Raw genomic sequence first — 14502 nt, 5'->3', positions numbered from 1 at the left:
GTTGGACTGTATTGCCTTCCGTCACATTGAGGATGGTGGGGAGATCGCTGTGGTGGATGTTTATGTTAACTTTTATGTAGTTATGTCTCTTGTTGTTTTTTTTATAATTGAAATTTAATTAACCTTAAATGGTAGATGTGACAATAAAGTTACCTTGAAAGCTTGAATTGGCCTCCACAGCCATCTGTGGCAAATAATTCCACAGATTCACCACCCTCTGACTAAAGAAATTCCTCCTCATTCCTTCCTAAAAGAATGTCCTTTAATTCTGAGGCTGTGACCTCTCCCACTAGTGGAAACATCCTCTCCACACCACTCTATCCAAGCCTTTCATTATTCGGTAAGTTTCATTGAGGTCCCCCCTAATTCTTCTAAACTCCAGCGAGTACAGGCCCAGTGCCGTCAAACGCTCATCGTATATACACCACCCATTCCTGGGATCATTCTTGTAAACCTCCTCCGGACCCATCCAGAGCCTGCACATGCTTCATCAGATTTAGGACTGAAAATTCCTCACAATATTCCAAGTGCGGCCTGACCAGCACCTGAAACAGCCTCAGCATTGCATCCGTGTCGTTTAATGTATATTGGTCACTGGAGTTTTACTGCGATCACTTTCTCTTCCAGACCGGGAGATCGGGGACTGACTGGATATCTGGGATCGGACAATGATCGGGCGATTGTTCTTCCTCCTCTTCCTTCTCCAAGGTACCATCAGCAGCAACTCAGAAGTGTTTACCGGCGAGGAGGCTTTAACTGGTTGGCTGCCAGTGCCTAGCGGAGTTCCGCAGGGGTCGGTGCTGGGGCCACTACGATCATTTCGCTGAACATCTCCGCTCAATCCCCCTGGACCTACCTGATCTCCCGGTTGACAAACACTTTAACTCCCCTCCCATTCCCACACTGACCTTTCTGTCCAGGGCCTCCTCCACTGTCAGAGTGAGGCCAAATGCAAATTGGAGGAACAGCATCTCATATTATGCTTGGGCAGCTTACACCCCAGCGGTATGAATATTGATTTATCTCACTTCAAGTAACCCCTGCATTCCCTCTCTCTCAATACCTCCCCCACACAGGTCGCACCAGCTTCTCGTTCTCACCCAACACACAGCTAACAATGGCTTGTTTTTTTGTCATCATTAGTTTTTTGCATATCTTTCATTCATTGTTCTGTGTTTCTACATCATCGTCTATATCTCTCGTTTCCCTCTCCCGTGACTTTCAGACTGAAGAAGGTTCTTGAACCAAAACGTCACATATTCCTTCTCTCCAAAGATGCTGCCTGTCCCACTGACTTACTCCAGATTTCATGCCAATCTTCAGTTTAAGGCAAGAAATACATTCTTGTACAGAGAAGGTTCACCAGACTGTTTCCTGGGATGTCAGGACTTTCATATGAAGAAAGACTGGATAGACTCGGCTTGTACTCGCTAGAATTTAGAAGATTGAGGGGGATCTTATAGAAACTTACAAAATTCTTAAGGAGTTAGACAGGCTAGATGCAGGAACATTGCTCCTGATGTTGGGGAAGTCTAGAACAAGGGGTCACAGTTTAAGGATAAGGGGGAAATCATTTAGGACCGAGATGAGAAAAATATTTTTTCACACAGTGGTCAATCTCTGGAATTCTCTGCCACAGAAGGTAGTTGAGGCAAGTTCATTGGCTATATTTAAGAGGGAGTTAGATGTGGCCCTTGCGGCTAATGGTGTCAGGGGGTATGGAGAGAAGGCAGGTACAGGATACTGAGTTGGATGATCAGCCATGATCATATTGAATGGCGGTGCCGGCTCGAAGGGTCGAATGGCCTACTCCTGCACCTATTTTCTATGTTTCTATGTTAAACCAATATCCTCAGTTCCTTGTCAGCAGATCTATATCGATGAGACCAAGCGGAGGCTTGGCGATCGTTTCGCCGAACACCTCCGCTCTGTCCGCGTTAACCAACCTGACCTCCCGGTGGCTCAGCATTTCAACTCCTTCTCCCATTCCGTATCCGACCTCTCTGTCCTGGGTCTCCTCCATGATCAGAGCGAGCAACACCGGAAATTGGAGGAACAGCACCTCATTTCCGCTTGGTGAGTCTGCATCCTAGGGGCATGAACATTGAATTCTCCCAATTGTGTTAGTCCTTGCTGTCTCCTCTCCTTCCTCAGCCCTCCTACTATCTCCTCCCACCCCGCAGTCTTCGGGCTCCACCTTTTTCCTTTCTTCCCCCCGCCCCCCACCCCCCACCCCCCATCAGTCTGAAGAAGGGTTTTGTCCCGAAACGTTGCCTATTTCCTTCGCTCCATAGATGCTGCTGCACCCGCTGAGTTTCTCCAGCTTTTTTGTCTACCTTCGATTTTCCAGCACCTGCAGTTCCTTCTTAAACTCCCCAGTTCCTTCCTGTACACCACTACTCTTCACGTTGTATATTAATGATTGGGACGAGGGGATTGAAAGCATTGTGGCCAAGTTTGCAGACGATACGGAAATAGGTGGAGGGGCAGGTAGTGTAGAGAGAGCATGGACTCTGCAGAAGGACTAGGAGAGGTTGGGAGAGTGGGCAGAGACGTGGCAGATGGAATATAGTGCAGCAAAGGAGGGAGAAACGCACTGTTTATTTTAAAAATCAAAAATAATTTATTTAATTACGATCACGATACAAAAAACAAAAAAAAACATCCTCCACCGTATTGCAATATCACCAAATTATTCAGACACTACATTTCCAAACAACTATGCTACACATATACAAATAAACCAGTATATAACCATGTCCCTCTCTAACACCACCCGGGCACGGACTTAAACCTGGTAATGATACAACCAACTGGTTCAAGCAAAGCCCTCTTCTGCCTGGCACCGTGACTCGCTGAGGGCCAGCTTGGCCAGGCCTAGGAACAACCCAACCAGGCCATCTTCAGCCCTGCCCACTCCCTAGATCCCATCGCTAGTCCTTCAGTCGCTGACAGCAGTCACTCCTCCCCCTATGGACCCTAGGTGGAATGGCTCCGGACCCTGGCAACTCTGCTGGTCACAAGGAGTGACACACTGTGGGAGGGAGTGACGCACTGTGGGAGGGAGTGACGCACTGTGGGAGGGAGTGACACACTGGGAGGGAGTGACACACTGTGGGACGGAGTGGCACACCATGGGAGTGACTGGGAGGGACACACTGGGAGGGAGTGAGGCACTGTGGGAGGGCGTGACACATTGTGGGAGTGGCGCACTGTGGTAGGGGCGGTGAGGAGGGAGTGACGCACTGGGATGGAGTGATGCACTGTGGGAGTGTGTGACGTACTGTGGAAGGGGGGATCAGGAGGGAGTGCCACACTGGGAGGGAGTGGCACACTGTCGTGTGACGTACTGTGGGAGGGAGTGACACATTGTGGGAGGGGGTGTCAGGAGGGAGTGACACACTGGGAGTGACGCACTGTGGGAGTGAGTGACGCACTATGGGAGGGAGTGACGTACTGTGGGAGGGAGTGACACACTGTGTGAGGGAGTGTCAGGAGGGAGTGACACACTGGTAGTGACGCACTGTGGGAGGGAGTGACGCACTATGGGAGGGAGTGATGCACTGTGGGAGTGTGTGACGCACTGTGGGAGGGGGGTCAGGTGGGAGTGGCACACTGTGGGAGGGAGTGGCACACTGGGAGTGACGCACTGTGGGAGGGAGTGACACGCTGTGGGAGGGGGAGTCAGGAGGGAGTGACACATTGGGAGTGACGCACTGAGGGAGGGAGTGACGCACTATGGGAGGGGCGGTGAGAGGGGAGTGACGCACTGGGAGGGGCAATAAGAGGGGAGTGACGCACTGTGGGAGGGAGTGACACACTGTGGGAGGGGTGGTGAGGAGGGAGTGACACACTATGGGAGGGAGTGACACACTGGGAGGGGCGGTGAGGAGGGAGTAACACACTGTGGGGAGGGTGGTGAGGAGTGAGTGACACACTGGGAGGGAGTGACACACTGAGAGGGGGGTGAGGAGGGAGTGACGCACTGGGAGGGAGTGACACACTGGGAGGGGCGGTGAGGAGGGAGTGACGCACTTTGGGAGTGGGCGGTGAGGAGTGAGTGACACACACTGGGAGGGGCAGTGAGGGGGGAGTGACACTCACTGTGGTAGGGGCAGTGAGGGGGGAGTGATGCATTGTGGGAGGGAGTGACACACTGTGGGACTAACACTGGGAGTGGGTGGTGAGGAGTGAGTGACACTCTGGGAGGGGCGGTGAGGAGGATGTGACGAACTGGGAGGGGCAGTGAAGGGGGAGTGACACACACTATGGGAGGGAGTGACACACTGGGAGTGACGCACTGTGGGATTGACACACTGGGAGTGGGTGGTGAGGAGGGAGTGACACACTGGGAGTGGGTGGTGTGGAGTGAGTGACACACTGGGAGGGAGTGCCACTCTGTGGGGGGCAGTGAGGAGGGAGTGACACACTGTGTGAGTGACACACTGTGGGAGTGACACACTGGGAGGGCGGGTGAGGAGGGAGTGACACACTGGGAGTGAGTGGTGAGTGAGTGACACACTGGGATGGAGTGGCATACTGGGAGGGGCGGTCAGGAGGGAGTGACACTGGGAGTGACGCACTGTGGGATTGACACACTGGGAGTGGGTGGTGAGGAGGGAGTGACACACTGGGAGTGGGTGGTGAGGAGTGAGGCTCCACCATTACAACACCACGCCGCTCTTCTCCGCTCTGTTCACACCAGGTCCACAGCACAGGATAAATGTGTGTAAAGTGAGTCCAGTGAACTGACAGGGTGTTCACTGCTAAAGATTGTTCCTTCTCTCCTCAGCCGTGATGTCGGGAGAGTGGAGTTCATTCACTCCACTGGATGTGACAGTGCAGAATGGTTTGTGTGCACTGATACCGTGTAACTACTGGTACCCGTCGTATCTAAACAATAAACCACGGATTGGAATCTGGTTTAACAGTGAGGCGAGCAACGACAACAATGTAGCCTTACACTCCAAGGATTCCAGCAAAGAATCAACAAAGTTTCGCCATCGGACCCGGCTGTCAGGAGATCTGGGAGACAACAACTGTTCCCTGGTTATAGACAACGTCACGCAGCAAGATGCAGGTCCTTATATTTTCAGAGTTGAATTTGGAAGGGGAGATGGTTTCAACTACTACCCTGTAACACAGCTCCATATTACTGGTAAGTGCTCTGTATAATTCACTCATTCACTCCACAGTTTCTTCCCAGCTGTTATCAGGCAACTGAACAATCCTACCACAACCAGAGAGCAGTGCTGAACTATTGGCGACGTCTTTGATGACCATTGGACAGTCCGTGATCGGACGTTACTACTACTGCCTCGCCTGTCGTGGGATAGACTGATTACTGGCTCATATGTGAGGATGTTATTTGTAGATTTTAGTTCTGCATTTAATGCCATCATCCCCAGCAGAGTGGTGGATAAACTGTCTGATCTGGGTGTTAATGCAAACACATGCGGATGGATTAAGGACTTTTTAACAGACCGCCCACAGACTGTCAGGATGGGGTCCAATTACTCCCCAGTCCTGACGCTCAGCACAGGAGCGCCACAAGGATGTGTGCTGAGTCCCATGTTGTATACAATATACACTTATGACTGTACACCAACACACAGTACAAACAGGATCATCAAGTTTGCGGACGACACGAATGTGGTGGGACTGATAAACAACAACGACGAGTCTACCTATAGAGATGAAGTCCAAAAACTGACTGTCTGGTGTACCAAAAAGAACCTGGTACTCAACCCATCAAAGACAAAATAACTGGTCGTTGACTTCAGGAGGAAGAGGAGAGAGGAACCTGCTCCTTTATACATCAAAGGAAACATGGTGGAGAGAGAGTCACTGGCTTTAAGTTCCTGGGAAGAAACATCTCCCAGGACCTCAAATGGCAAATGAACACCGTCACTTTCGTGAAGATGTCACAGCAGCGGCTGTATTTCCTGAGGTCTCTGCGGAGAGGAAACGTCTCACAGCCGCTGCTGCTGTCCTTCTACCGATGCGCCGTGGAAAGTATCCTCTCCTATGGCATCCTGGTGTGGTTTGCTAGCTGTACTGTGGCTGAGAGGCGCTGCAGAGAGTTATAAAAACTGCACAGAGCATTACAAACGCTCAACTGCCTTCCTTGGATGATATATATAGCGCCCGATGCTTGCGCCGGGCCACAAACATCAAGCAGGACACATCCCACCCTGCCAACCACCTTTTCACTCTGTTACCCTCTGGGAGGTGATTCACGTCTCTGAAGGCTCGCACCCGTAGACTAAAAAATAGTTTTTACCCATGTGCGATAAAAGAGCTTAACTCCAACAGAGAACACTGGGGAAGCAAAATGTAATTCCAAGAAATGCAACATTCTTTTACATTTCTTTTTAAATACTTATTTATTATTTTTACTGATAAGTGCACATATGTGTCAATGGTTGTCGTGTTTGCATTTTTTAACCGGAGGAGATGCAACGGAATTTCGTTGCACAGTAATGTGCAATGACAATAAACGTATTCATTCATCATTCATTCATACTTCCCCCCCCTCCAAACTTTGCATGTCCCATATCCTGGACATTTACATTTTCCAAATTTCCACTCAATGTTTTAATTTAATGTTTGTGCAATATTACATACTGTGTTATAACTGGTCATTTTAATGTCATTGTTATTATAATGCACATGGCACTTTCAATGCCTTGTCCTCCAGGATAAATAAAGTTGTTTTGCATCTTATCTTTGCTGGCTTTACCTTTACTAAATGTCATTCCCTTATCGTGCAACTATACACTGCAAATGGCTCAATTGTAATCTGTTCACTGATAGACACAAAAAGCTGGCGTAACTAAGTGGGACAAGCAGCATCTCTGGAGAGATAATGGATGACATTTCGAGTCGAGGCCCTTCTTCAGACTGGTTAGGGATAAGGGAAACGAGAGATATAGACTATGATGTGGAGAGATAAAGAACAATGAATGAAAGGTGTGCAAAAAAGTGCCGATGATAAAGGAAACAGGCCATTGTTAGCTGTTTGTTGGGTGAGAACGAGAAGCTGGTGCGACTTGCATGGGGAGGGTTGGAGAGAGAGGGAATGCCGGGGCTTCCTAATGTTAGAGAAACAAAATTGATTCCACTGCCCATCCGAAATATGAGATGCTATTCCTCCAATTTGCATTTAGACTCACTCTAACAATGGAGGAGACCTAGGACATAGCAGGCAACAAAAGCTTTTCACTGTACCTTGGTACACGTGACAATAAACTAAACTGAAACAATAGATATTCAGCAGTGAGTGGGGAGAAACATGGACTGTACAATTCACACACACACACACACACACACACACACACACACACACACACACACACACACACACACACACACACACACACACACACACACACACACACACACACACACACACACACACACACACACACACACACACACACAAACACACCACAGCATCAGGATCATCTTGGTTAATTTCTGGGTCATCGTGACACCTCCAGTTTGTGCCCTGTTATTACCAGGTTTTCATTGCCCATATATGCTCCAAATATCGACTCCATCTACACTACACGCAACCTGAACTAAACTAAACAATGACTGTCTTATCCTTACTGCCCTTAGTGGAGAACTCTGTCCCCATCTTCCCAATCACAGGTCATCACAAGATTCCTGATCCCCGACCTTTCCAACCTCCCCTGACCATTGTCCCTCCTTTTTCAGGGATCATCCTTGTTTAGTTGAGTTTATTGTCACGTATATCGAGGTACAGTGAAAAGCTTTTGTTCCGTGTTAGCCAGTCAGCGGAGAGACAATACATGATTACAATCGAGCCGTCCACAGTGTATAGCTACATGATAAGGGAATAACGTTTAGTGCAAGGTAAAGCCAGCAAAGTCCGATCAAGGATAGTCCGAGGGTCACTAATGAGGCGGACCGCTCATTAACCCGGACCGCTCTCTGGTTATGGTGGCATGGTTCAGTTGCCTGATAACAGCCGGGAAGAAACTGTCCCTGAATCTGGGGGTGTGCGTTTTCACACTTCCATACCTTTTCTCCGATAGGAGAGGGGAGAAGAGGGAGTGACCGGGGTTGAGATTTGTACTTGGTAATCTGGAGGTGTGTATTTTCACACGTCTGTACCTTTTCCCCGATAGGAGAGCGGAGAAGAGGGCGTTAAGGGGGGTGAGACTGGTCCTTCATAATCTGTAGGCGTGTGTTTTCACAATTCTGTACCTTGTAAAAACATCCTTCCTCGTGTGGGACTGGGATTACCATGTGAACCGATGTATCCGGTTATGTTTAACTAACCGTATCTGTTCCTGTGTGTGTTAGATTTCACAGATAAACCCACGATATTCTGTGCCGAAATGGTGGCAGGTCAGCCTGTGAACGTGACCTGCTCCTTCAACACAACATGTAATGGAACGACTCCCACCCTAACCTGGGTCACCCCCGCTGATGAACCACCTTCAGCCTCACACAGAGTAACTCAGTGGGGAGACACTTGGACATATACTTCTGTTCTGTCCCTGACACCAGCGCTCAAACATCACGGACAAACCCTCACCTGTAGAGTCAGATACCCAACTGTCTCATCCGAGCAGATCCTCACACTGAATGTACAATGTAAGTACGGACATCGTTTATTGTGGAGGAACAGCAATAATCCATTAGCAGTGCTGGTATATAAGGTCATAGGCGATAGGAGCAGAATTTGGCCATCTGGCCCATCATGTCTACTCCGCCATTCCACCATGGCTGATCTATCTCCCTCCTAACCCCTTTCTTCTGCCTTCTGCCATAACCTCTGACACCCGTACAAATCAAATCAACACCAAAAGCTGGAGTAACTCAGCGGGACAGGCAACATCTCTGGAGAGAAGGAATGGGTGATGTTTCGGGTCGAGAGCCTTATTCAGAGTGAAAGTCACGGGAAAGGGAAACGAGGGATGTAGGACCTACCTGATCTCCCGGTTGCTAAACACTTTAATTCACCTGGTAAACAAAAAATCTGGCGAAACTCAGCGGGTGCAGCAGCATCTATGGAGCGAAGGAAATAGGCAACGTTTCGGGCCGAAACCCTTCTTCAGACTCTAATTCACCTTCCCATTCCCACACTGACCTTTATGCCCTAGGACTCCTCCACTGTTAGAGTGAGGCTAAACGCAAATTGGAGGAACAGCATCTCATATTTAGCTTGGGCAGCTTACAGCCCAGTGGTAACGTCAGGTAGGCCTGGCATTCCCTCTCTCTCCATCCCTCCCCCACCCAAGTCACACCAGCTTCTCGTTCTCACCCAACAAACAGCTAACAACGGCCTGTTTCCTTTATCATCGTTAATTTTTGCGTATTTTTCAATCATTGTTCTATATCTCTGTACACCATTGGCTATATCTCTCATTTCCCTAAACATAGAACTAGCGCGTGAACGGGTATTCGAGGGTCGGCGCGGACTGGGCGGGCTGAAGGGCCTGTTTCCGCACTGTATCTCTAAACTAACCTTAGAACTAGCGTGTGAACGGGTGATCGAGGGTCGGCGCGGACTGGGTGGGCTGAAGAGCCTGTTACCGCACTGTATCTCTAAAGCCTGAAGACTAAAGTCTTTTACAATCCAAGGTTCACCGAAAGTGCCACAAAACTGATTGCTGAGTTTTATCTGTTTGCAGACGCCCCCCAGAATCTCTCAATCACTTCCCCCGACAACGTGAACAATTCCTGGGTCAGTGTAAACGAAGGAAACTCTGCAGCGATCCTCTGCTCCGTCCACAGTTTCCCAACATCTAACCTGACGTGGAGACATCTCGGTGTCACGCTGAACACAACACGTTCCAGCAACGAGCTGTGGATGGAGTTCCCTCAGCTGACACGGCAGGACGCTGGGGTCTATCAGTGTGTGGCGGAGAATGAACACGGGACAGCAGAGAGGGATGTGACCGTCACTGTAGAATGTGAGTAGATACAAACTGTCACGTCTAAAAAGGCAGATGGATTATGGGCCCATGAAAAATGCTGGAATTGACCGCGCACACGGGCTCACTCACACCTAAACACAGTCTCTCAAACACAAAGCACACTCACTCAGACACAACACACACTCTCTCACACACAACACACACTCTCACACACAACACACACACATTCACGCACAACACACACTCACACACAACACACACTCTCAAACACAACACACAACACACACACTCTCACACACAACACACACTCTCACACACAACACACACACACACACAACACACACTCACTCACATACAACACACACTCACACACAACACACACACACTCACACACAACACCCACTCTCACACACAACACACCCTCTCACACACAACACTCACTCACACACACAACACACACTCACTCACGCACACCTACACACAGTCTCCCTCTCCCTCACACACACACTCACATTATCTCCGTCCCACACATGAAAGCCATCACTCACACACATTCTCACAAACACATACACACACTCACCCTCTCTCACAAACTCACCCTCTCCCACACACACACACTCACTCAAACACACACACATTCTCTCTCACATGCACATACACACACACATCCTCAAGATCTCGGAGAAAACCCACGGAAGTCACGGGGAGAACGTGCGAACTCCGTACAAACAGGCACAGGTGGTCAGAGTCGAGCACGTGTCTCTGGCGCTGTGAGGCAGCAGCTCTACCCACTGCGCCACCGTGCCGCCCATATCTACAGTATTTTGTGTTCCCCACCTGTATGTAGCCTGTCTGACCTCTGCCTGACATTGTTGGATCATATTGGTCTCTCGACCCAGAAACCCTCAATGTCTCCCTCTATGTATCGTCACTCCTCATGTTGCTTCAAACACAAAATGCTGGAGCAACTCAGTGGGTCAGGCAACATCTTTGGAGTCATAGAGTCTTACAGCGTGGAAACCTTTGGCCCAACTTGCCCACACCGGCCAACGAACCCCATCTTCACTAGTCCCACCTGCCCTACTTCGACCCATATCCCTCCAAACAAGTCCAATCCATGTTACCTGTCCAACTGTTTTTTAAACGTTGCAATGGTCCCAGCCTCATCTACCTCCTCAGGCAGCTCGTTCCATACACCCACCACCCTCTGCATGAAAAAATGTCACCCCTCAGGACCCGTTAAATCTTCTCCCTCTCATCTTAAACCTAGCGTACTCAACCTCTCCCTATAGTCTGAAGAAGGGTCTCGACCCGAAACGTCACCGATTCCTTATCTCCAGAGATGCTGCCTGTCCCGCTGAGTTACTCCAGCTTTTTGTGTCTACGCGAATACAGTTGTGCCATCCACTGTGTACACATACAAGATAAGGGAATAACGTTTAGTGCAAGAAAAAGCCAGTACAGTCCTATCAATGATAGCACAATAGTAATTCAGGACTGCGCTCTGGTTGTGGTAGGATGGTTCAGTTCTGATAACAGCCGGAAAGAAACTGTCCCTGAATCTGGAGGTGTGCGTTTTCACACTTCTGTACCTCTTGCCCGATGGGAGAGGGGAGAAGAGGAAGGGGAGCGATTCGTCCTTGATTATGCTGCGGGCCTAAGAAGAACCCAATTATTCACAATACAATAAGAATTTGGAAACAAATAAAATTATCCTTGAAATTAAATAATCTATCAGTACTAACCCCACTATTGAGCAACCCTGCATTCAAACCATCTCGTATCGACAAAACATATAAACAATGGGATAGACTGGGGATTAGGAAAGTAGGAGATATGTATGAATTGGGCAAATTGTTATCATTTCAACATTTAAAATCAAAATTTAAACTGAATGATAATCAATAATTTAAATATATACAGATATGTGACTTTATGAAGAAATATACACATGGATTTCAAACTATATTTTTAGACCCTTTAGAAGAAGCAATGAATATTAAGGCTGATTCACAAAAACTAATATCATACTTTTATAATAATATATAAAATAGAGAATTACCCTCAACAGAGGCACTAAGAGAAGATTGGGAACAGGAACTAATGATAAAGATGCCGAAAGATAGATGGGAAAAGTATCTGATGAACACACATAATTGTTCCGTTAATGCAAGACATAATGTAATTCAATTTAAATTATTACATAGACTATATTATTCAAAAACGAGGTTGAATACATTCTACCCAAACGTCTCTCCCAGATGCGATAAATGTTTGTTTCAAAATGCTAATATAACACATTCATTTGTAGGATGTACAAAGTTGAATACATTTTGGAGCGATATATTCGATATATTTACAAAGCTTTTCAAGACAAGAATAGAACCTAATACGGAATGGATTATATTTGGAATAATAGTAGAAGATATCAATTTAAATAAATACCAAAATGTTTTTTTAAATTATGGGTTAATAATTGGAAAGAAATTGATACTTAAGTTTTGGAAAAATACAGCTATACCAACTGTTAAAATATGGATTAGGAATATGATGGACATAGCACGCCTTGAAGAAATGAGACTCCGACTAATAGATAAATATGACCAATTCTTAAGGAGTTGGTCTCCTTTCATCGACTTTTTGGAATCATATGATGCAGCGGTACCGTAAAGATTACTGATGTCAGGTCAGGTCGTGGATAGATTTACATCTCCGAATAAAGATTTGAAAATTTCTTTTTTAAGGGTCTTTCTCTCCTATTTCTGCTTTCTTTTCTTATACAAACATTTCTGTTTTTTCTATTTTCTACTATCTATTTTTCCTCTTTTTCTTCTCTCTATTTTTGTTTCCTGTCTTTCTTACTTCCTTTTTTCAAACATAAAACTGGAGGTTGTACATATAATGTATTACGTTATGACATAATTGGCACCTAAAATTAGGTACCACTGTATTATTTTGTATTGTATTAACTTCTAATTAAAAAAAAATGTTTTAAAGAAAAAAAAAAATAGCACAATAGTAATTCAGGACTGCGCTCTGGTTGTGGTAGGATGGTTCAGTTGCCTGATAACAGCCGGAAATAAACTGTCTCTAAATTTGGAGGTGTGCGTTTTCACACTTCTGTACCGCTTGCCCGATGGGAGAGGGGAGAAGAGGGAGGGGAGCGACTCGTCCTTGATTATGCTGCTAGCCTTGCCGCGGCAGCGTGAGGTGTAAATGGAGTCAACCGGCCAACGTGCCCCATCTATATAGGGGATCTTGTAACAACTTACAAAATGCTTAAGGGGTTGGACAGGCTAGATGCAGGAAGATTATTCCCGATGTTGAGGAAGTCCAGAACAAGGGGTCACACAGTTTAAGGATAAGAGGGAAATCTTTTAGGACCGAGATGAGAAAAAATATTTTTCACACACAGAGAGTGGTGAATCTGTGGAATTATCTGCCACAGAAGATAGTTGAGGCCAGTTAATTGGCTATATTTAAGAGGGAGTTAGACGTGGCCCTTGTGGCTAAAGGGATCAGGGGGTATGGAGAGAAGGCAGGTACAGGATACTGAGTTGGATGGTCAGCCATGATCATATTGAATGGCGGTGTAGGCTAGAGAATCTGAATAGCCTCTACTCCTGCACCGATTGTCTATGTTTGGAGGGATATGGGCCATATACGGCAGGTGGCACTAGTGTGTATGGGACTTGTTGGCCGGTGTGGGCAAATTAGGCCGAAAGGCCTGTTCCTACACTGTCACCCGATGACTCCAACTCTTGTCGGAAAGAGGAGGAGAACCTCTTCAAAGTAGACATATCTTGAGGAGATTTTGCAGTGGAGCAGACGAAATGTGTAGATTGGGTGACGTTTCAGGTCGAGACCCTTCTGCAGAATGGCTACATCCGTACTGCATCTTTTCTCTCCATACTGTCCTGGTTGGCACGTGGAATTCTGCCGGGTGAACACGTTTAAACCTTTGTTTGTATTTAGATGCTCCGTGGAATCTCTCAATCACTTTCCCCGACAACGTGAGCATTTCCCGGGTCAGTGTAAAGGAAGGAAACTCTGCAGCGATCCTCTGCTCCGTCCAGAGTTTCCCAACATCTAACCTGACGTGGAGACATCTCGGTGTCACGCTGAAAACAACACGTTCCAGCAACGAGCTGTGGATGGAGTTCCCTCAGCTGACACGGCAGGATGCTGGTATCTATCAGTGTGTGGCGGAGAATGAACACGGGACAGCAGAGAGGGATGTGACCCTCACTGTAGAATGTGAGTAGATACACACTGACATGTACCTCGAAACATCATAAGGTCATAAGTGATAGGAGCAGAATTAGATGGCAGAATGGCCAAGTCTACTCCGCCATTCAATCATTGCTGATCTACCTCTCCCTCTTAACCCAATTCTCCTGCCTTCTCATACAGTTATAGAGCCTTAAAATCATAGTCACAGAGAGTGATCCAGTGTGGAAACATGCCCTTCGGCTCAAGTTACTAACAGCCTACACGTCTCAGCTATATTAGTCCCACCTGCCCACGTTTGGCCCATATCCCTCCAAACCTGTCCTATCCATGTACCTGTCTGTTTCTTAAACACTGG

The 14502-nt window shown here is 47.3% G+C and overlaps 1 protein-coding gene across 1 annotated transcript; it reads left to right on the top strand.

Annotated features, from left to right (window-relative positions):
• The first annotated feature begins 4797 nt into the window (after nt 1-4797).
• LOC116970104 (myelin-associated glycoprotein-like) lies at nt 4798-14189 on the top strand. Its single transcript, XM_033016831.1, has 5 exons — nt 4798-5158; nt 8542-8628; nt 9669-9950; nt 13890-13942; nt 14108-14189. The coding sequence occupies exons 1-5, from the start codon at nt 4798-4800 to the stop codon at nt 14177-14179; spliced, it is 855 nt and encodes a 284-aa protein (XP_032872722.1). The 3' UTR covers nt 14180-14189.
• Nucleotides 14190-14502: the final 313 nt, after the last annotated feature.

The sequence above is a fragment of the Amblyraja radiata genome, unplaced genomic scaffold (assembly GCF_010909765.2).
Source record: "Amblyraja radiata isolate CabotCenter1 unplaced genomic scaffold, sAmbRad1.1.pri scaffold_528_ctg1, whole genome shotgun sequence".
Lineage (NCBI taxonomy): Eukaryota > Metazoa > Chordata > Chondrichthyes > Rajiformes > Rajidae > Amblyraja > Amblyraja radiata.
The sequence above is the reverse complement of the archived record's forward strand: the minus strand, read 5'-3'. Positions and strand labels throughout refer to the sequence as shown.

Coding starts and splice junctions, on each gene's coding strand:
- LOC116970104 (XM_033016831.1), top strand. CDS start 4,798: ATGTCGGGAGAGTGGAGTTCATTCACTCCACTGGATGTGACAGTGCAG. Junction 5,159..8,541: donor AACACAGCTCCATATTACTG/GTAAGTGCTCTG, acceptor CCCTGACACCAG/CGCTCAAACATCACGGACAA. Junction 9,951..13,889: donor TGTGACCGTCACTGTAGAAT/GTGAGTAGATAC, acceptor GTTTGTATTTAG/ATGCTCCGTGGAATCTCTCA.